Raw genomic sequence first — 23,762 nt, forward strand, 5'->3', positions numbered from 1 at the left:
AGTAGCTAATGATTAGACAGTACTGATTAGAGCTCTTTGCATCTAGTGACTTCATGGCTTATATTATAAGTAACTACAGTGGTACCTCAGTTTATGAACTTAGTCCGTTCCGGAAGTCCGTTCTTAAACCAAAACCGTTCTTAAACCGAGGCATGCTTTCCCTAATGAGGCCTTCCACCGCCGGTGCCCTTCCACCGTTCGGATTCCGTTCTTAGACCGAGGTAAAGTTCTCAAACCAAGGCACTATTTCTGATTTTGCAGAGTTTGTAAACCAAATCATTCTTAAAACCTGACTGTTCTTAAACTGAGGTACCACTGTATATGGCTACATGTTATTTTCTGTGGGAAATACAGAGTGTTCTTAAAATGGACATCAGCTTTCCCTTTTTTTTGATATTTAAATTTTCAGTAATGTTAAATAACTAAGATTTATTTGTCTGTATGAAGCAGAGGAGGTTGTGGCCCTCCAGGTGTTGCCGGACTACAGCTTGCATCATCCCACCTATTGACCACACTGCCTGGGGCTGATGGGAGTCCCAACATCTGGAGGACCACAGATTGTTCGTCCCTGCTATAGCTATGATTTAACAGCAAATCGCCCTTTGTAAACCCTGTGTAAAATGAACAGCACTTGGGGAAAAAATCATAAATACCAACAGGATATCAGACATTTTTGAGTGTTTTTGTTGAAACAACTTCCACTAGAAGAGGGAACAAAAATTGCACTTGTCATCTTAGAGAGGCGAAGGATCTCCAATTAAAATTACAGTGGTTAAGTTTTTTAAAGTACATCTATATGGAGAATATATTTCCATTTTAGCTTTGGCAAAAATATATTTGATAATCTTTGTATCCTCTTTTCCAAATTCCGATGATAAAGAATTTTAAAAAATAAAAGGAAATATTTCTGGTCTGAAGCAAATAATGATGCTGTTCTTCATTTAATTTTAAAGTATGGAAATAATTGTGACCCTCAACAATTATTAACAAAAAAATTAATTTGCAAGGGGGTATTTATTGGATATAAACTGATTTTACAAAGCAGCTTTGGAATTGGTGGCTCAGGCCTTTCTTGTTGTCCTATCATGAATGAAGGAGAGTTCAGTAATGGTTTAAGTACAATTAAATCCCTCCCCCTTCTTTATGGAAACTCAACTGTGGGCATTTCAGCATTAGCCTAAACAATGGTTTTGAATATGTTAAGCCCCTAACAATTAGAGTGAAGTTTGGGGCATTGAATAATGTCGGAATGATGCAATTGAACCTGACAGCTTCAACAGTCAGCCTACTCATGGGACCTGAAAGTTGTTCACACTTGGTTTCATCTCTCATCACACGCTGAGTATTAAAACCTTAGTCGTGGGGAGCTTAGACAGGAATGGGGGCTGTATCAGAAAATACTAAATATCCTAAAAGTTGAGGTGACTGGGTGCTTGTGCTTGATTTTTAAGACTATAGGGGTTCTGTCATATTTAGAAAAAAAGTGTTCTGCCAGGTTTTATTCTTACATATTGATTTTCTTAAAATTTAAGGGACACATCATGTGGCTATTTGCTAGATGTAGAAATAACTACTAATAAAATCTTAGGGCACGACCCACTCTCCTGTTGGTGCAGTTCCTATGTGCATAGGGTGTCTGTTCACAATGGAGACCCATTCATCTTGCCCCTACTCTTAACCTGCATGTGCAACACAATAGGCTTTTTGAGCCTGAGTAACCTGCCCTGACCAGAGAGGAAGGGCAGGATGGGAGTATGGAAGGCAAACACAGACCTACCATCTCCTTGACTGGCTGCCTGTGCATGCATGTAGTCAGGGGAGGGGGGGAAATAAGGCTCTCTTGAGCCTATGGAAATTGTTTGTGCATGGGCACAGCATATGAGCTGCTCTGGATTATGCCTCATGTCATTAAGCAAATAATTCTAAATAGGTAATGGCTTATTTAAAACATTGACTTACCCAGTTTGCTTTTCTGTTTCATGCAACACAGAGACTAGGTATAGGTCTCTGTATTGCCTTTAATCAGAACATTAAAATGATATTTTTATAAGGTATACCTTCCACGATCTGCTTCTATTTTTAGTACATTGCATTACCTATAGATAAAAGGCATTTTGTAAGTGTCCAGAATCTATGTGCTGAAACATCTTTAAAGTTAAGTTTCACATGGATAGAAAGTGCATTTCAGTCTTGAGTTGATGTTTCTGATTAAACCGAGTTAGCTGAAGTAAAGTGAAATGCAGTTTCAGAACTGCATATTGGTACATGTTTGAACCCATTATCTTAAACGTAGTGATAGGATGAGTCTGCCTTTTAAAGAAACGCTTCTTCAGTGTTTTTCAACTTCAAATGAAACATGATTCTTTTACTTCACCTTTAAACAATGCAGCAGTGGGATACTTTACTTTCCTGTCCAAATTAAGTTCCTATATAAATAGTAATCCTGCCTCTAATTTCTTTTTCCCCCTGACAGTGTTTTGGTTCATGATATACTTCCCAATTAATGACCAATTTGATTAAAACAGCTTTTATTGCAATTTAGGAATAATATTTGAAATATAATGTGTACATCTCTGGGAACTATAAAATATTGCAAAATGTTGAATTTGAATGGGTCTAAATTTGTGTGTGTGTAGTAAAAAAAAGGGTTCGCTTTTCAAATGTTCAAAAATATTATTTTCTTTTGTCCTGTTTTAGTCGGTGGGTTGGATAGCTACCATGGTTGGAAAGGTACCAGCAATTTTTGCATGTTTGGCAAGATGAGATAAAAAACCTACTACTTGCAGCTAAATCTCTGTGAAATCAATGGATAGGATCCAAAGAACAACACTCCTAATTATGTGTTCAAGGAGCTTGTGTTTCTTGAGCAGTTCCTTGTTCAGTATAGCAAACTGCTTCTGAAAGGGCTGGGTCTCAAAAGCAGTTTGTGTTATAGCATGGGGTCTTGCTGTCCCGTGTGTGGGGAGTTAAAAACCTTACTGGGCTTGTCAGAAATTATCTCTGTGGATTTTTGCCAGTGGATCTGTTGTCCAAGGGCTATGTCTAGAATCAGCACAGGAAAATGCTTGCAGCAAAAAAGTTGGACTTGGATGGGGAAACAACTAAGCACTCATTATTCTCTGCTTTTCACCAGTGCGTTTTATTGTATTGGAAATGGGCATAGTACTTTTATTGTGCTAGGAGGAATAATGAGTTAAGTGCAAAGACCTGCATTTTTTTGTATAAATTCTGCAAATTCTCGGGGACTTGCCTTCTTATTGCATTTTAATCCTTAGGACCTTTTGGGAGGGTAATTAAGAGGACAGTAAATGAATTAGGACTTGGGCAAAACCTACAAAGTATTTTTATTTCGTGTAATTCCAGCTTTCTTAAGAATATTGTTTGCATGTATATGATTATACAAATGAATTCAAAATTGCTCTTCTAATCCATAATTCAACTCCATGAATATTCACTGAGTACTGCATCGAGTGGCAACTTGTGTGTGTGAATGAGCCATCACTGAACAGCTACCACAGTGAGAACTTTCTCATTCATACTTAATTTGGGCTGCCATTTAGTGCGTAATCTTCACTAGGTAGCTTGCATAATATAATTAAATTAAAAACAGCAGTATTAAAAACGATCTAAGAAAATTAAAGAAACAAGTAGCGTAAAACCAAACACCTTTAATCAGGCGTTCCCAAACTGTTTTCTGTGGATCACCAGTGATCCATGAGCTTCACTCGGGTGGTCCATGGCATGCCCGTATTAAATATCCATATTGATTTTAATTATATATTTTTATTGCTTATTTTATTTCTTATACCATACTTTAATGTATTACAATTTCAGTTATATGGAATGCAAATTAAAATAAAAGAATTAAAAGAAGCAATAAAAATACAATTAAAAAATCATACAGCATCTAGCAAAGTGCATCACAATTGCTACAACAGGCAGAAAAATCATTAAGTGCACCAAGACCCTCAACAATTTTCAAGTGGCCTGTAGAGGAAAGAAACTGGGAAGTGCTGCCTTAAACCATTTTACAGCAGCACACCAAAAGATCTATGTTGCCCCGGTTCTTTTCAATAGAGCCATTTCACACATTCAGCTGCAAATAATCTAGTTGGCAGTCTTAAGTATTCTTGCCAGGAAGTCTGTCACTGATTGAACTTTAAGGATTGAACTGTAAGCACAGAGCCATCAAATGATGCAAGTGATTGTATGAATTGGACTAAGTAATTCATTCCTTTTTTCTTATCTCGTAACATGTTAAAATGTTCAAAGGATTCAGCCCTTTTGATTCTCTTACAGAATAATAGGAATTACCTGCGCTCTGGATTTAGCCAGTGTTACGCCACAAATTAGTAATGAAAATTCAGTATTTCATAAGTATCTTCTCTCATATCCCAGGTTTCCTTGGTATTTTGTGCAAAATAGGCAAAATACTTTTTTTGTCTTTGTTTTGGGTTTTGACTTACTTACTGATGCTTCCATGTAAAAATATTCTGTTCTGGTAGCAGATAAAGCACTGGATAATATCCAGCTGAATCATCGCTTGAATTAGACCCATTGAAATAAATGGACTAAAGTCATTTATTTCAGTACGTCTACCCTAATAATGAACATCATCCAATGCATTAAATCACGAAATTTTCAAGTGTGTGTGTGTGTGATTTCTTGTCAGTGCTTTGCTTGCACATGAAAATAGAAAAACTTGAAGAGTGGCTTTGGGGCACAATTTTCCCTTGGTTTATAAGCAAGGGCTATTGACTTTCTTTTGAAATAGTTGATAAATGTATACATTTGTAGAAGCTTAACATGTTGGCTGGAGGCCAAAGCCTAATAGCAGAGTAAGATTCTTTTAAAGATGCAGCTTATACTTTGTAATATTTTGCTTATGGTATTTATGTTGTGTGCAGGTAGTCAACCTTCTTTTAAATGGGGGGACAAGCTGTCCAATTTCAGCATTTTAAAAATCTGTTGATCTTAATGTCAAACACAAGTTTAACTATTCCATTGAATTCAATGGGTTGTGTTGTACAATCTCAAGTATGCTTATGAGAAAGTAATTTTCCAGTGGGGCTTACTCCCTAGTAAGTGTGCTTGTGATCAGACACTTAACTTTGGCTGGATTACACCTTAAAATTTAATTTCTTCTTCAAAAACAAATTTTCATGTTTTTTGAGTTTAAATTAAAACTATTTATAATTTTTAAGTGTTTAACTTTCTCTGCGTTAATACCATGAGGCTGAAATCTATAATATATTCTTCTTAAAAGCAATTCTCTGAAGAACTGGTAGCAGTTCACCAAGCTTCCAAATTGAGTATTAAATGAGTTATGTTAGTAGAAAGTAACAGAGTTAAGGGAAGAAGGTATTTTTATTACGCCGGATTAGACAAAAGTTCTGCCAGCCTCCTCAGTTTTATCTCTTCAAGGGTTCATTTTGCTTGTTTGGCACAAGTCCCAGCGGAGAACTTCAGAATTGTGGTTAGCAACATGAATGAATACAATTTTGGATGAGCTCTTCAGTAAGTTGAACTGGCCAGCTGCCAAAACTGAACTTCCTTATAAGGGGGTTGGGGCAGAGCTGTGATTCACGGAGCCCAACGTTGTATAGAAATGTACTTGTAATGGCTGTGTTTTCTGTAAAATAAAACAAAAACAAAAACTTGGTTTCCTCGTGTAAATGAAATAGGAAGTAACCAAATAGTGTTCAGGTTTTACTAATGATAGAGCACAACAAAGGAAATATGACTCTATGCGGTTAAACTATAAAGCTGGAAGTTGGATCTTTTGACCTTCATTGCCTTCTCGTGATGTAAGGAACCCAAGCATTTGTGAGACATCTGTTGTCTACCTGCCCTTATTCTGTAAATGGTTTAAGAAGATTAAATAATTAGGAAAACCACATGGTCACCATGCAGCCAAGCCCTGGTATTGCCTGCGTCCTTTGGAAATGTGAGCAATTCTGTGTTACCCAACATTTTGTAGCAGTTACTTTGAAATGGTAGCTCATGCCATTTCTGGTGCGGATTAGTTTGGATGTTGCAATGCTCTACAGCGGCGTTTTCCAAAGTGTGATACGTGTATCCCCAGGAATGTGTGTGCAAGGCTTACGGCAGAATTCTTTTGTTTGACTTAAAATATGTATTGTTAAAACTACCCCCAAATCATCTGTCCCGCTATTATTTTAAGTTTGGGAAACACTCGTCTACGGTATCATAAAGTTGGAAATGTTTGTTTAGTTTTCAAATATATTTATTTGGTTCTAAGCCTGATTTGAAGACTGTACGTGTGTGATATTCTTGACTGCCTGTGTTGAGTTTGTGACACTTTCAGGTGATGCCTTGTTAGGTTTTTCTCTGCAAAAGTATAAACCTATTTTAATTTTATTTTTGTATAGGCAAATACCCTACCTGGATCTTCTCTCAGCCTGCCTCCATCTCATACGTATGGCAATAGGCTGAACCCCACCTCAACAATGGGAGCACTTACATCTCAGTCTGAAAATAGTCAAACAGGCAAGATAAAGATTTTCAAAATGTCTCTTTTGCACCGTATCTTTTAAAAGGATATTTTTTAGCTAATTCCTTCTTGCTTTTGGTTCAGCTGCATGTTGAACAGCTTGCTGCATTTTTGGAAATGAATGCTGCTTTACTGCAGAAGTCATTGCTGTGTATCTTCCACTGTCTGAAATGTAAATGTTTAAGCAGAGCCATGAGCAGGCAGGAATGCAACAATGTCTCCTGTGACTTTTGTGATTGATGCGTTCAGTTCTCTTAGTTCTCTGCAATGAGGGGAGAGCAGCGCTGGGGTTTGTTGTGAATAGTTTAAACCTTTATTTGCATAATTCATGAAATTGCACGATATACAAGTTTGTGTGACCGAGATCCTGTTACGCAAACTTTCGCACTGTTTTTAAAAATGATGCTTTTTTAAAAAAAATAGTATTGGCTTAAAAAGAAAAAAAAAATCTAATGAGCTGCTGGATTTGCTTTGTTTCATTCCATCCTTAAGGATTTGTTGACATGTCGTAATAGTCATGCCTGTTTGGGGGAAGGGAATGAGTTTAGCAGTTTACCAAGAATGGATCAGTCATGTCTTGCCCTCTAAGAGGCCAGAGGTCATTTGCTGCAGAATAGGGGGAGGGCAACCTTGAAGGGGGCAGATAGGGTTATTTTATTGAGAGGCCATAGGGAAAAATAACCCTTTTGAGTCCTACCGAGTAAGACGCTTCCATGTATTTAATGATAGATTTTAAACACATCTCATATTCTCCATCTTTCTTTTTCTTCACTTTTAAAGTAATAGGCATTAACTTTTTTTAGAAAAATAATGTATGCTTTAACATTTGTTAGTGGAACTTCTGGGGGGGAAAAGTTACTGATAAGAAGTAAATATACAGGGCGGTTTATGGGTTTTCCTGGGATGCAAAGTGTTAACAAAAATACAAAGCCTGGGGATTTGCTGTGATAAGCATACAGATTAGCTGTCCACAGCTGTGATTCATTACTTTCGCTGCAGAAATTAAAAGTGGCTGAGGGGAGGGTACTGGAAATGCAAGCCATGCTTCTGTGCTATAAAACTGAAAGCAATGAAAGGACTGAGGCTAATCCTTGGCCTGCTACGCTCAGAGAAATGTGTGCGGACAATGCCTTCCCCACTGCAGTTAGCAGTTTTAAACTGGTAACCTTCTCTAGTGTTACTAGCAACTCCCAGATACTGGATTACATTTTGAAAGGATCTCCCTATCTGCAACATCTTAAAATATTATCTCGGAAAGAGTCACTCTTGGCTTTGAAATATTTACTCTGCAGATCAAGATCTTGGAGACAATAGCCGGAGCCTTGTGGGCAGGGGAGGTTCACCCAGAGGAAGCCTTTCACCACGGTAAGCAGTATTTACACTCGTGAGTTAAGGCAAAGGAAATATTCTTTAAGGCATGGAAACTTTTATCTCTTATCAGCCATGCTTTCATTTAGGCTGAACAGAATTGTACAGATTTGTGTCTAGAGGGGTAAAGAAAAATGTTCCCAATATCAACTTAACAGGATTAACTAATAAAATAATATATTTTACCTCTGGTATGAAAATGGCTTTGGGGAATTCCACATCCCTCCAATTGTGACATAATCTTGGCTTACCTATATGGCTAGTTGATTATTTGTATGTAAAATCCTGTGTATCAGCAGCCACAAAATATGTGTGTGTGTGTGTGTGTGTATATATATATATATATATATATATATATATGTTAAATGTAAACATTTTATATGTTAAATGTGTTTTTTAAATGTGTTAAAGAAAGAAAAAGATAGGTAGTTAAGGAAAAGGGAAAGTTCTTCCAGAGGCAATGAAATCTAAAATGTAGACATGATCAGAACTGAAACACTGGTCACCAGAATTTAATCACTTTATGCTGGTGTCTTTGTTTAAAGAAATAGTATTTGCTGCTAAGTGTCATGTAAAGATGGTATTGCACTGCTTGTATATTGAGGAATATAGTGGGGGGGAAAAACATTTCATAATTATTGGTTGGCTTTCTTAAACTTTTTGCTTAATGATAGAATAGCACTATGTGCTGCTGCAGCAGTATCAGCAGTCATTTAATAAGTTGGTAATAAATAAAAAACATTGTTAGTGGAGGCATGTCAATGTCCCATATCTAATCAGAAGTGCTGTGTCATGTACAAGAGTAAATGAACTGTAAAGTGAATGTTAGTGATCTGTGGCCTGATTTTCAAGAGCTTGCAAATCCCAAAGACTGACTGAAAATATATTCACTTCTAAAGAATCAGGCCAGTATTGTCTTAGGGACAAATCCTCAAAAGTCTTATGAAGATGGACTGTGACAGATTGCAAATTAAGCCTTTTACGTATATAGATCTATTTCCTTAAACATCTTTATCTCTGTTGGAGCTGTTTGTAGGGTTCCATTATGCATTAGTTAGTTAAAATTAAATAAAACGGATAATGTAATATATTTTCTTATTAGTGTTGCAGCATACTAAGCCTTTTGATCAATTTTTTTGGTCTGGTAAACATGTGGATTATTGGAAAACTTTTTATTTAAGTATTTTTATTAGGGTCTTGTCCCTTTTCAGAACTCTTTCATAAATAGAGGAATAATAGCACAGAATACACAGAAATTCTCCTTGTTTAAGTACCATTGATTTCACTGGAATTTAGGTTTGCTTCAGGTCTTTATGGACTATGGCCTAGCACTCAACTCTTCTTCAGATATATTTGTTATTTATGGATTATATGTAATTATAACAAAGTGAAACATTATTAACATAGGCTTGCAAATAAAATGCTGCCTATGCTTATATGACATAACTCCTGTAGGTATAAAACACATGTTAAACATGTGTTTAGATTATAAGTATTTTGATTTTATGAAACCCTTCAGTTTTATCCCATTCTGTTTTATAATATACTAAAAAGGGTGCAAAATTGTGTGTAAGACAACACATCTGTCTCTGACACTGTACATGAAACAATGGAAAGGGGCAATGTATCTTTTAATCACACTCCACTATTTTATATATAAAAACTGCCAGTTTAGATCTAGCCAGTGACCTTTGGTAAACCTAGTGCCCTGTCTAATTGTTCGAGAAATATGCAGGTATGGGATGATCTGCTCTTTGCACCTCCCCCCCCCAATTCCTGACATTCAAAGGGTTTAGATTTAGTGCAGTCTACTAAGCATATATGCCTGTATAATGCACAATCATTAACATAGAGCTTATGCAGATCTCCCACAATGCATCCAAATAAGTGAATGGAGGTTTGTGCAGCAGTCGACTCTGCACCCTTTGAGAGAGACTATGTGCAGAAGTGCTCTGGTCACATTGGCTAATAACCACAGATTAATATGTTTAATACTGTATTTTAACCAATGTAGTATATTGCCCCACTTCTGTGGTGCAATTGCAGATTTAGTATACTTTGCAAGGAAGAACAATGGATTTGGTGTCATGTAATTCTTGCATTGTACTGAAGAGTATATAGCAGTTTTATATCTACTTTACCCTGTTTATGATATTATACATTTCCATACTATGAGCTCTGAATTTTCCTTCAAATGGTGTAATTCTTGATTGGATTTAATCTTGTATGGAAGATGTTCTGTATTCCAGTAGCATTCTATAGATATTATTTCTTCTTAGAAAAAAAAATCATATTTGGTATAATATGTGTACTTTCATAATGTGGATTTATACAGAATTACATAATTATTTGTGTCTTTTCTCGCCCTTAATGCTTTCTAGCATCCCATTTCACTTGACTCCAGCTCTATAGTTAGTTATCATCAAGATTTGCTTACTTAGAGGGGACCACTTACACAATTTTAGGTTATTTATTTTCTGGCTAGGATTTACCCCAGCATACCCACTTGTGAAAATGAGATTTCCGTTTGCTATTTTAACTTGTTTTGTTCTTTAAGAACAGCTTTTAACTGTTTACAAGGGTGTAAAAATGAAGTGGAATAAAAAATTATAAGATACTTTTAAATCTGATCTTTGTCACTTGCCACTTGCTTTCCTTATTGAGTAATTTCACTGATAGTATCCTGCAGAAGATCTAGAGTCCAACTGAATGTTAGCTGTTTATGAAATAATTCACACTTTGTGTTCATTTCCTTTTTGCCTATTTCTTCTGATTACCAGCTTTGATTTTAAACAAAATATTTCCCAATGCAGGATGTTGCTGGTGATCTTTTCAGTACAAAAAAATACTGTATATCCTACATACCAGGCCAGAAAACAAGACTTTTGTGGTCTTGTTTTCTGTTACTGTGTTAGTTCTCCTGCATGTTTCTCAGCAATTCTCTTAATTTCTATGTGCTTTAAACTAGATTAAGTAAATGTGAGATGAAACTATTTTTGTTACTTGGAAATAGGGGCATAGATTCATTAGTTACATGCGGTAATAGGCTGAATATTGAGTTCCTAGTCAAACCAACAGAGATTATGCAATATGGCAATAGGAAGAGTTGGATCCAAAGCCCGTTAAATTCAAAGCAGCCCTGATACTGATATAAATGGTGCCGCATTAAGACAGAAGTTACATGTATTTTAAATAGTAGGTAGCTTTTTACGTGCCCTTACTCCAGCTAAGGCAGAGAGCTGGGGGAAATGCTTTGTGCTGTCATGTTCAAGAATCTATACTTGAAAACTGTGAATGTCAGAAGGAAATTGCAATATTCTTGTAATTAAGTGGACAGGAAGTATTTGAATTCACCAGCATCTTAGGTCTATATGTATTTTTAATTTTTAAGATGAATTTAAAAATGTCTGAAGTATAATTTTGATAGGAAGCTGCTGTAATGTTATCTCTCGACTCTGACACAGGAAATGCTTGGCCCTCAAAAGACTCAATGAGGTCACAGTCTTCAAAGAAATTGTAATGTGCTCTCGGTTTGTGTGTGTTAATTTTTTTTTTTTTTAAGAAACAAAAGTTTCCAAATTGTAAAAGTGTCTGTCACATTACATGCTGATCAGGATTTCCTGTTGTGACCTAAATTAGCTATACTGTCTACATGTGCCTTTAATTTCTTGCATGTCATATTGACTGCTGTTATACTTAAGGTTTTTCTTTAGTATAGTGTCTTAATCGCTTGGTTCAGTTATACAGAGATCCTATACTACATCATACAGAAGCCTTGCCTTTTAAGTAGAGATTAATAGCATGTTACATTTCTTTTTTCTTTAGCTATTCATTGGGCTAGATTCCAAAGATATTTGATGATCAAAACATAAGCCATAAGTATTTGAATGGCACAGTCATTTTCTTCCTAAAATCTCACACAAGCGAATTTGTGCAAAATTTCATAAACTATGGAGGACCTCAGGAATTTGACAAGTATTTTATTGCCTGGCATTGTATAAAGGTGTTGCTTGATATATACATATATATCTTTTGTAGAGCTCTTGTGGCTGATTATATCAGCAAAACATTCCATCAGCTGATGAGGTTTGCATTCATCTGGGCACTTTTAAATTAGATTATCCAAATAAGAGAAGCTTTGTATTTTGAACAGAAATTTTCTAAGAACTGTTGTCATGCTGGGATTTTATTTTAAACCATTGTTGATGGGAGCCAGTAAGGGATCTTAAGGAATGTTGATTTGCAAGGGGTTAAGGAGCAGCTAAAGAAAGTTGCTGGGTCTTTTATGTGGGGTTTTCCTCCCTCCTCTTCCTTTTAAATATAATTTATAATCTTCCTACAGGTCGCCTGTAAGTAATTTACAGATTCGTTATGATCAGCCAGGGAATAGCAATGTGGAGCATTTGCCCCCGGTGCCAGTTACTATAGAGCAACTTCTGGAGAGGCAATGGAGTGAAGGGCAACAGTTCTTGCTAGAACAGGGCACCCCTAGTGACAGTAAGTACTTCATACTGTCTTGCCTGTTTCAAACGCTGAACATTGTTAACCATGTATGGCCCCATTTGTGTAATATCCAACAGAGAAATGTTTTCTGGTGAGTGTGCGTTAATTACGTTTGAACAGTGATAAACATTGCTAAAGCATAATAATGTGTTTAAACATGGTTCTGGCAGCCTCTCCCCATCTTGGAATGAAAAAATGCTTGCCTGAAATGTTGGCCAATGACATTTTGCTCCAGAACCTTGACAACGGGGGAGATCTGGTTAGTGGGTTACAGCAGATGTGGGAACATTTTAATAATAATAATAATAATAATAATAATAATAATAATAATTTATATATGTGGTCTAAATGATTGCCTGAGCCCCTTTTGAGAAGTGATTTTCTGTTTGTAATCCAAGCATTTAAATATTTGAAATGGTAAAATTAATATTTTTAAACAATTAACAAATAAAACATTGAGCGTGCTTCCCTGGTTGTTGATAGTGAGAGAAGTGCCATCTAGTTGGTATTTTTTTTTTATGAATGGTACCCTGACAAAAATGCTAATTGTGAGGAAATTCATGCAGGGATAATCCTTTAAACATGATAGCTGGAGGACAGGTTTAGCTAAGTCTTATTGCATCTCATTTGGGCACACTGAGAGTTCCTTTGTATGTTCTTGAAGAGGAGGGATAAAAAAGCTAAATCCTTGGGAAATGACCAGATGTGCCTGTACCAGTAGACTGGCGTCTGTATTAGGCCCAGAGGTCACGTTGAACAAGTACAATTTACAATTTAAAAAGTAGCTTTTACCATGTTTTAATCGCTAAACTATCTTGCATGCAGGCTGATGCGAAAGTCCCAAAATTCACCCAAAATCCAAATTTGAGGGTAGAGAAGATGGTATGTGGCTGAGGATGTGCTTTATCTGCAGGGAGAGGGCAGAGACTGCAGGGTTCCTCCTGCTCCCTGCTGGGTGCTCTTTAGAGGGACATTGAAAGCAGCTGGAGTCTGTTGATTTAAAAGCAATAAAAACAGAGTAAAAGTTTTCATTGATTACATAAATTTGCAGGTTTTTTGGCCAATGAGTCAACAAATCAGCCCCCCCCCCAAAAAAAATAAAAAAGAAAACCCTACAAAACTGTTCTGTGAGAGCATAATAGCATTTAAAACTTTTGTACAACCCAAACTGAGTATCTTTTTCTTGAACAATTACTTGGCAGTGGATGCTCCTGAAGGAATCTTTCCTTTAGAAAAGTGATGGCAAACTGAAAGCGTGTGCGCTGCCATTTGTTTATGGCCATTGGTAGGGACAAATGAGAGTGGGTTACAAAATTCTTTGCGCGTTAAGCCGGGTACAGGAGTCAGACTTTGTCCTCTGAAATATGTGTGTCATATTAAGAAGCTTATACACTTGGGGCTTCCAGAATATGTGCAGCACAGGCATGCACTGGGTTACCTGGAGGATATACACTAAGCAGAGATGGGGATAAACAGATGTGTATGAATTGACCCCTGTAGTTCTCACCATGCCTAACTTCAAAGGGAATTTAGAGCATTTTTCACCTCTTTGCCTGTCTTTCTGATAAGGACATATCTTAAAAAGAAGTTACTAGAGAAGTAAAAAAGTGCTCTCTAGTAACTGATTTGCTAGTGGTGTCTTAGATTTTTTTAAAAAAATATATTATTCCAAGCCGGAACAATGTATGCAGTTATTATGTTAAGAAATAGCACCTTTAATTAGAATTTTTCAGGGACTTGGATTGATTGGTCGTATTTTGGTCAGTTTTAGGTATGCTGAAGTCATTGCACCAGCTTCAAGTTGAGAACCGACGCTTAGAAGAACAGATTAAAAACCTGACTGCTAAAAAGGAACGCCTCCAGCTACTAAATGCCCAGCTTTCAGTTCCTTTCCCAACAATAACCTGCAATCCGAGTCCTTCACATCAAATACATGCATTTTCAGCTCAGGCTGGTAAGGCAACAGTAGTAGTTTTTGTTTTTAATGCAGAGCTCTGTCACAACTTCCAGAAAGCTTTTGGCCTCTTACTATTGCCTGTTATCTGTATGAGAAGGAAGCAAATTGAATGTTTCTACTGATTTTATTCTATATTTTGACCTGTAAAATCAGTAATTTCTGAGAACACTTTTAAAGAGACTATATGTTGGCCAGGTGAAACTTAAGAGATTAAATTAATTTAAGTACTTCTGCTGGCTGTGGATTCATATTGAGCAGCAAAAAAGCAGATCACTATTAGTCCATATATTTAATATAACATTAATTCACTTTTATTTAAGTGTTCCACATTGAATTAGGTTTTATGCCTTTTGGGTGCAGAAACAGAGATTTTCTCACACTCTCGTTTGTTTGTTTTTAACTCATGCTTTTAGCTGCTAGCACTGATTCTTTGAACAGCAGCAAGAGCCCTCATCTGGGAAGCACCTTTCTACCTGACAATTCCCTTCCCGTATTAAATCAGGTACTGTTTGTTTTCTTTTCCATGCATTCTAAGACTTCTGCTAGGTTAATAGTGCATCTCGATTATTTGCTTTTGTGTGAAGTTTGATGCAGCTGAGCCTTTGTGTTTTCACTAGGAGATCAACTCCAGTGGACAAAGCACCAGTAGCTCCTCTGCTCTTTCCACTCCCCCACCTGCTGGGCAAAGTCCAGCTCAGCAAGGCACCGGAGTCGCAGGAGTTCAACAGGTCAATGGCGTGACAGTGGGGGCACTTGCCGGCGGAATGCAAACTGTAACATCCACCATTCCTGCCGCCGTTGGTGGAATAATTGGAGCTCTGCCAGGTAACCAGCTGGCAATCAATGGAATTGTTGGGGCTTTAAATGGGGTAATTCAGACTCCTGCCACAATATCGCAGAACCCTTCTCCTCTCGCTCACGCAACTGTGCCACCAAACACAGCACATCCTCTGCCAACTACACTGAGTAGCAGGTAAGCCTTTGCTCTTGTTTGTGTTTTTGGCTCATATTTGCTATTCTTCCCCCCCCCTCTTTTTTAAGTCTGTCTAAAATAACTGCTTTTTCTTGAAGGTACTGAGGGAAGAGCTTAAAAACAGTGAAATTCTTACTGTGTTTGAATTTCCTTTTGCATGTGAATAGGAAACTTAAGCAGTCATTCTCTCTTGCAGCAGCTGACTCCTAAAACATAGGATTAATTTCTATGATTTTGTTTTGAGCATGGAGTGTGTGTTCATCTGTGCATGTTCTTGTTTTTGTTTTTTGAACAGTCAACTTCAGTTTAGATCCTTTCTCCCAAGTTCTCCTCTTAACCGTCTGCACTGCCACAATATGCTCCCTCCAGCTTAGCTTGGGGGCTTATACTGCATGAGTTGACTGGACAACGGGATATGTGATGCAGCTATTCTATTTCCATGACATGCTCTAAAGTTGCCATGTTCCTTAGTTCATCTGGCTGTTGAAATATCTAGCCGCAAGGGACACAATTCTGCTGATTGTGCTTCTGGTCGTCTGTTCAGTCACCTGGGTTTTACACCTGGACAGACTTTGTTTTGGGAAAATCTAGAACTAGGCTTGCATTTTGGCAGACTGCTTTCCCCTACTGTCTGCACATGCTCTAAGTATATGTTCCCACTCGGTTCCTTTTTTACTGCTACAACAGTAACACCATATGAAACACTCTGTTTGCTTAGCATCTATCTCTAGTGTATTGGATAACTTCATTTATCCTGTGTTTTGCATTGGCATATTTATTTATATTTCACTGTACCTTTCTGTGCCCTTGCTGTCCTTTTCTTTAGCATATGGCTTTAAAGGCAGCCCCTTTCCATAAGCATCTGTCTTGAATTGGCAAGGGAAGGAACACTTTTGACTAAGCAGCCACTCTTTTGGCCTTCTCGGTCCTAGAAGGCCATGTAGTTGAGACCTGGGAGCAGTGCTGGTTTCTTACTAGGTGATGTTGGAGAAATGGGTGCATCCAGGTTTTGGGTTCTCCTTTCCGGAGCAAGCACTGCTGGCAGCCAGCATAAAGCCAGGGCCTCCACCACAGCTCCGCCTTGTGCTCCGCCCTGGTTTCATCAGCTGCACTTCCCATAGCTGGCAGTCCTGCTACGTCTCTGCCTACTGGTAGCACCTTGATAGTGCAGTAGAGGCACCCCTGGCACAGAAACTCTCCATGTCTGCTTCAAGTTCATGGATGGACTGTGTTGCCCATTGTAAACAGCATTCAGTGTGTTTTTTTCTAGAAAGTGCAGGATGAGTGCATGTACTTTTTCAAACTTGCAAGTAAGCACTAGGAAGTCATCCTTCTCTCCCACCACTGGGTTTTTGTGCATGCAAAATGTGGGTGAGATTTAGTCCTGCATTTGGTTTTGCAAGTATGCAAAAAAAGAGAAAAAATAAAAAACTACTGCTAATTTGTCTTCAGAATTCAGGGGAGGATTAAGTACTTCCCTTGTTTGGCTGCATTTATACTTGGATCTGTAAATGTAATCTGAAATGACAAGAACTCTAGTTTTGTTTTTCCTAAGATAAGATACATCAAAGTTTTAAAATAATTTTAGTGGGATGTATAATCAAATGCATCTAGGCACATGCATGTTAATCTGCATATATTTAATGTTTTAGATTTTTTTTTTTAACTTTTGCTGAAAGAGTGCCATAAAAATGATCAAGGAGCTAATTCACCAGATAAATGAATTTTCAGTTAAGAGTTTGTTGGTAATTTGCAGTGCTTCTGGACTTGGGTTTCTTCCGGAGCAACAGAGACAACTCCTGCTACATCAACAGCACCAGCAATTTCAGCAGTTACTGAATACTCAACAATTCACACCAGTGAGTCTTTTTTTATCGTCCCTTTTATTTCCAGAGTTCGGGGGCAAGTGTTGATGTTTATGTGGCTAGTTTGGGTCTTGTTCTAAATCTTGTCACAAGCTTCAAAAAGGTGCTCACAGAGAGGGACCCAGGGAAAATGATAGAACTGTTTTTAATAAGAGAAGCACGAAAGGCTGCTTGAGCTTTAAGCAGTTCAGAATCTTGGATGAGAAGAAGTAGATGGCCAGATGTATTTTGGTGCCTGAGGTGTCATCAAAAGGACTTTCGTAAAAAACAACAACACCTAAATCGAAATGAAGTGAAGCTGCTGTGTTAGCAGCACTGAAGTGACCTCCCCCGGGTGCAGGCCTGGGCAGTGTGTGTGTTTGAGTGGACGTCCTCAGATGACAAGACCCTCCTCAGCCTCTCTGATGGGGTCCAAAGGAAAGCAGAGCAATGCATTTGGCACCAGCTTGGCTGCAGGAGTTGCTGGAAGGAGGCATGCAAGGCACTATCCAACCATATCACAAAATTGCCACCTCTTTGCCAAGGGCCAAGCATACCTTCAGTTGTACAGATGTGGATGTTGGAACAAATGTAATTCCAACAACTCACCACACAAGTCATGCATGCCTCCCATAACTCTAGAAGAGCAAAGACAGTGCCCCCATGGCGTTGCCTGTCTCATTCCTTCCAACCCGTCACTAACTATCTCCCATTTATTGGAGAAAAGAGGGCTGGCTCACTTTGCTCCGCAGGAAGTGGTGTGGGCGTCAGACTGGAAGAGGAGATGGTCTCCTCAACCTCTTTTGCTACTGCAGAACTGTTACGACATGCACCAACCTGGAAGGATTTTTCTTCAGCTTGAAAGATGTTTATGGCATTGGTACAAAATAAGAGGCAATGATATTCCTGAGAGATTTGTAGACATACAAACTTGCAGGCACAGTGTTCTCTTTCACGTGCATACATTTTTGAACGGGGTACCAGGATGTGGGGGTAGACTATAAGCACCCTGAAGCTAAACATCCAATTACATTCACAATCCAGTATCCACTGAAGACAGATACACAAATGATGTTTTATCTTATAGCTCTTTAGAAAGGTGCTTACTAGACCCTGCCGCCTGTTAGTTCTCCAAAAGAACTTTTTTCATTTAGCTTCTGACACAAATGCTTTTGCTTTGTACATCCATACTGGATTCTTAGATTGGCTTAGTCAGGAAGAAGACAGGGGCTTTCAGATATCTCTGTGCCACTACCCTTTAAAGTTATCTATCCCCTGGATTTGTAGTCAACAGCATGACTTTCTGCTTTTCCTGGTTCACGTCTTTGTTTCTGCATCCCACTTGTCTGGTCAAAGTTGTGTTTTAGTTCTTGCAATAAATTTATTCAATGCCTGCCAGTATGTTTCATACTTAAGCAGAGATGTGAACTGGACTTCCCTGTATCAAAGCTCTGCTCTTAATTGTGGCAAAACATTAGTTCTGAGCAGGCAAGGGACCTCTCCCTCCCTCTACCAACAGCAGCTTTAAGAGGCTAGTTCTGGCTGCTCTTCTGCCTTGAAGCTGTGGAAAAGTCAACTACAGTCATCTTAAATCTAAACTACAGAAAAGTGTGTGTAAATCCTGGATAAGGGAGGAGTTACTTCACTCACAAGTTTAGTTTTCACCAGTTTTGACTACTCATTTTTCTGAATGCAAGAAGAAGTGTGTTCACCCATAAAATGACTAAAACTGTCCTTCTCCATTGTACTTGAGGAACAGCACCAGGCTCTTCTGTATCAACTAGTTCAGCAGCAACACCACCAGCCTGAAGTACAACAGTTGCAAATTTCTGGAGCAACACAGATTCCCATCAATAACTTGCTGGCAGGCAATCAGGCATCCCCACTTCATACAGCTACGAGTAACCCATTCCTTACCATTCACGGGGATAACACAGCTCAAAAAGTAACTGTAAGTATATACGTGTACTGCTCATATAAGCAAATTCAAGTGCAGGAGAAGGTCTTAACTAGGTAAAGGTTAAAAATACCAACCCCAAGGGAAATGTTTATATTAAAGATTAAATGGAGAGAGGAAATCCTGTTCAGCTACAAGTGTATGACTGAAATGAGTGGCTTGAACTGTCACATCTACTTTGGCATCCAGTCCTTAGACTGAGAACCCCTCTGGTCCCTGCCTGGTAAAGCCTTCAAGCTCCCCCCTCACTAGGATAATGTTGCAGGATAATCAGCAGCTCTTCTACTTTTCCAGGGGACAGCAAGGGCATTTGCTGCTACAGTTGCACTTGTGTGTGTGCCATTGCTGAGTTTTGACCACATGCTGCTCGTTGTTGCTTTGTACTAGCCATGGGGGTATTTTTGCGCTTTCAGCACCATCAAGTTACAATACTTTTCAATAAACTACTGGAAGACCCACAGCATAGTGAACTCTAGCACTGGAACATTAGCACAAGAGAGGAAAGAACCATTTTTCTGCGTTGGTATTGCCCATTACTGTTGTCTAGTTTTCTAAAAAATTTTTTACCAGAAAAGCTGTGTATGCTGTTCCTTTGATAGGACTTGGCTCAATAACATTACCCTGTCTTAGCAATTAACCACTGCTTTTAAATAGGGCTAGCCACCAATTTTAAAGAGTTAGTAACCAATCAGCAATTACCTGATCAATTAATCAGTATTGCAAATTATTTGCATATTTCCCAAAACTCATTGAATGTGATATTTAGTGACAGAAACAAATAGGAAAGGCCATTTTTAATATTCCCCCCCCCCATTTCCTCACATACCTAACCCCAACTGTCTGTAAAGGTGCTGCTTCTCAGTTGGAACAGTAGAAGTAAATGAACAGTGAATACATCTGCATTCATTATTTCATAATGAAATGTGTGCTTTGTTTCCTAAAAATCCTGTAGATATTAATTCAAATTTTGTGTACTGTGGAGAAAACATAAACTGGCTGAATCCAGAAGCAGCTTATGAGAGCTTTTAGGTGGTGGTTTGCTCCCCCCCCCCTAGTGAGGGGAGTACAGGCTGGAGACCAAAGTTCATCCTTTTATGTCAAAAGTTTTCATTTTATGTTGCTTCTCAACCTTAGGAAGTTTTGCCATACGTAAAAACAATTTTGTGTGTATATATATATATATATATATATATATATATATATATATATATATATATATAAAAACCCTGATAATGTGACACAATTGTACGCTGGCCTGACATGTTGATTTCGTCTCCAGAGACTCAATGATAAAAGTGGACCAGTTGCACCGGAAAAGAATTGACATTTGGAGAAATAAAAACATGAGAATTATGTGTCCTGCTGTGAGAGCACTTCATCAGTTTGCAAGTTGCAGACTCTCTGCAGGTATGACTCAATGCAACAAGGAGCTAACTGCACACTGGAAAAGCGAATCTACCTGAAGACATTTATTGTAAGGCTTTGACCTTGTTGCTTTTTGTTGCACTGAACCTTAACTGTTTTCTTCCAATTTCATGGAACTTTTAAAGTATTTTTGCATATTAGAGTTGTCAGTTTGGGCCATTTGTTTGACTTCTGCTGCTGAACTAGTAGCCTTTTAACATACCAGAGTGCTAATGAACAGACTGTCTGTCCCTGCCTGTTCCAGATCCATTACTTGTTTGAAGAAAGCAAGCCAAATTGCAGTATCTGCCAATTGCAAGTTGTTACTGTTTAGCTAAACACCAGTGGTTTTTTTAAAAAGAGGTACCAGTTTTTCCCCCAATAAAGGACCAGGTTTTAAACTTTTTACTCCCACCCCCAGTTAACTTTAATGGATGTTTTGCTAAAGCAAGAAGTCTCAAGTAATGACAAATGGTGGCTAATGCTCAATTGGATTTTTTTTTTAAGGTTGCTGGAAAAAAACAGATCAGTTCAAAGATGATAAATCTTACCAGACGAGAGGGCAACTCATGTTCTGGTAATATTTGAATTAACCCAAGTGCCTGTTGCTTACCTCTATTGGGTTGGAATTGCTTTGTATAGCTGGGCATGCACTAAACAAGTCTTTGTGAAAGCCGTCAGTGTGCTCAACCTTGCACCAGCAGCCGTACCCCATTGATCTGCCTTTATGAGAAGGGTTTGTCACTGTAGATAGCTCAGGCAAATTGTTACCTGGGTTGCTTTCCACTAATAAGTTACCAAAAAAAAGAAAGGGGGGGGGGAGAAGGAATTTCACATTTCTGAGGAAATGGTGTAAACGGGTGGAATTTTTTTTTTAAAAAAATATTTTCACTTTGAATAGTTGATTTTCATGGTATGACTATGCAGTATAGCAGAACATAGATTGAGGTTGGGATTTAATGGCCACTAATCTGAATTTGTGTGAATTATTAGTGGAAAATACTCAAGTATACTTTAGACCTACACTGTGTACTTAATTGGATGAACCTATTGTTTCTGCAATATCGTTTGGTTAAACATTGCACAGTTCTTACCTCATTTCTGTAAATAAGGTTTTGTGACAGTTTTTTGTATTGTGGAAAATTCATAAGGTGGATATTTTGATTTGTAATATTTCTAATTGGTAGATTTAATTGAAAATGAAAGAATAATTTATTTTTATATGTTCATGGGAATTTTTTTAAAAAGTCACAAATCACTTTTGTAGATAATTTACTAAAGTAAATCAGTGTGGTTTAATTTGCTTAAACCACTCGTTAATATTCTGTAACAATTTGTACAAATTGTTGCTGTTTTGCTAGATGTAAAATTGCAAGTTTATATAAAGATATGTACAAAGCTTTGGTTAATAAATTTTAATATTGTTTATGGTTGTAAACATAACCCAACTTATTTCTTCCAACTGCAGTTTTTTTATGATGTGCTTATCATTGGATTGTATTACACACATCGTTGTGTGTGAATGAGAAGTCATGTTTTAAAGACGGCATCTGAAGTTCCAGCTTCGCTTGATTTGCTGTATCTGGTAGGAGCCCATGCAGCACACTCTAAAAATGGCAATATTAACTAAATGTTCTATTAACCCCCCAACCTGGCACCCTCTAGATATTACTGGACCCCAGCACTCGCCAAACTTAACTATTGTGACTTGAAGTCCCACAACAGTTTGAGGGCGCCATGTTGATCATCCCTCCCTGTAGAGATTTTGGACTACAGATTTTTAGGGTGTTTTTAGGCCATGTTTTACTAATAGGTTTAAGTACTCGTTCTTTCATACTTACTTTTCTTGGCAAAAAAAATTCTACTGATCTTATAAGCACAAGTTTTAAAGGAATGCATAAAATGTATTGATTTATTTTTTACTAAGGCACATGACATACTGAAATACTGAGGTACAAAAATACAAGTTACTGCATATGTTGTTTAAAATATCTCCATTTTCAGTAAGCAAAGTTCTTGAGAATGTTCATTCAGCTCTTTGCCATTTTTTTCTTTTGTATGAGTTCAACCAGCAACTTGTATCGAGTCACGCATTCTTCCTGCAGGCAGAGAAGCAGAATTGAGATTAAAGGATATTTCACTTTTGTTAAATGAAAACGTATGCTAGCAATTTAAAGGGGCATTTTATGGAAAACTGACAATGGGGAAAATATCCTAAATAGTTCATGCTATGGAATTTCTCACTGTAAATGTGTCCATAGTGAGACAATTCCATGGGGAAAATGCATGAACAAGTTGCCATACAGAGTCCTAGGTCCTTGCAGAGATTTCAAGTCGACTTTTCACAGCTACCGACTCACTGCTTGTACCAACCAACACATTCACACCAATTGTTTTTGCTGCCTTTCTGTGAGCTGTCAAAGAAACTATGCAAAAAGTTCTATTTCTATCTAAAAGAAACAACCTTGCTCACATTCATGTGGCATTTTGCATTACCCTAATAAAATAAAATTCACGTTAGTGAATTTTGAAATGTTTCTAATGGACCAACAGGACTTCGTAAAAGCAGCAACTGTTTGGAAAAACAATAAAAGTGACGAATTCCTAATAAAAAGCAAAATGCCAGAAACTAATATTGGGCCTCACTATGTTAACTTCAGGGAAGCCGATGGCGCTGTGGCTTAAACCACAGAGCCTAGGACTTGCCGATCAGAAGGTTGGCAGTTCGAATCCCCGCGACAGGCTCGGTCCCTGCTCCTGCCCACCTAGCAGTTCGAAAGCACGTCAAAGTGCAAGTAGATAAATAGGTACCGCTCCAGCGGAAAGGTAAATGGTGCTTCCCCCTGGTTTGCCAGAAGCGGCTTAGTCATGCTGGCCACATGACCTGGAAGCTGTCTGCGGACAAACGCCAGCTCCCTCGGCCGACAGAGCCAGATGAGCGCCACAACCCCAGAGTCGTCCGCGAATGGACCTAACTTCACTGTTTTACCAGTTTAGAAGCAATGCTATACAGAACCAGCCGAAACCTCCAAAAGCCCTGCCTTGAAAGGAGCTGCATGTTAGCAACTACAGCATTTAGCCATATGCCACACCTCATTCTCATCAACATTTGCTGAAAACTGAAGTGCATTCCCTCCCCCAGGTTGAACTTTTGGAGGAATCAAGGAGGCGGCTTCAGCTTTTAGCTAGTGTACCACACCACACCCAACGGCAGAGTGCTTTAACCCTACACAAGAGCATGA

The 23,762-nt window shown here is 38.1% G+C and overlaps 2 protein-coding genes across 3 annotated transcripts in view; one reads left to right on the plus strand and one right to left on the minus strand.

The window, feature by feature from the left end:
- MLLT10 (MLLT10 histone lysine methyltransferase DOT1L cofactor) overlaps window positions 1–23,762 on the plus strand; it is a 102,987-nt gene that overhangs the window by 77,473 nt on the left and 1,752 nt on the right. Inside the window, exons 11-19 of the mRNA XM_081882779.1 lie at window positions 6,393–6,510; window positions 7,807–7,879; window positions 12,225–12,379; window positions 14,151–14,339; window positions 14,756–14,844; window positions 14,960–15,315; window positions 17,072–17,174; window positions 18,913–19,110; window positions 20,396–22,105. Of these exons, the coding sequence (XP_081738905.1) occupies window positions 6,393–6,510; window positions 7,807–7,879; window positions 12,225–12,379; window positions 14,151–14,339; window positions 14,756–14,844; window positions 14,960–15,315; window positions 17,072–17,174; window positions 18,913–19,110; window positions 20,396–20,440 (1,326 nt within the window). The 3' untranslated portion in view covers window positions 20,441–22,105. The remainder of the gene's footprint in view (window positions 1–6,392; window positions 6,511–7,806; window positions 7,880–12,224; window positions 12,380–14,150; window positions 14,340–14,755; window positions 14,845–14,959; window positions 15,316–17,071; window positions 17,175–18,912; window positions 19,111–20,395; window positions 22,106–23,762) is intronic.
- DNAJC1 (DnaJ heat shock protein family (Hsp40) member C1) overlaps window positions 22,404–23,762 on the minus strand; it is a 70,625-nt gene continuing 69,266 nt past the window's right edge. For both annotated transcript variants that reach the window (XM_081882458.1, XM_081882459.1), the window contains exon 12: window positions 22,404–22,619. In XM_081882458.1, the coding sequence (XP_081738584.1) occupies window positions 22,551–22,619 (69 nt within the window). In that variant the 3' untranslated portion in view covers window positions 22,404–22,550. The remainder of the gene's footprint in view (window positions 22,620–23,762) is intronic.

Source organism: Podarcis melisellensis (assembly GCF_964234715.1).
Source record: "Podarcis melisellensis genome assembly, chromosome: 12".
In the NCBI taxonomy this organism is placed as follows: Eukaryota; Metazoa; Chordata; class Lepidosauria; order Squamata; family Lacertidae; genus Podarcis; species Podarcis melisellensis.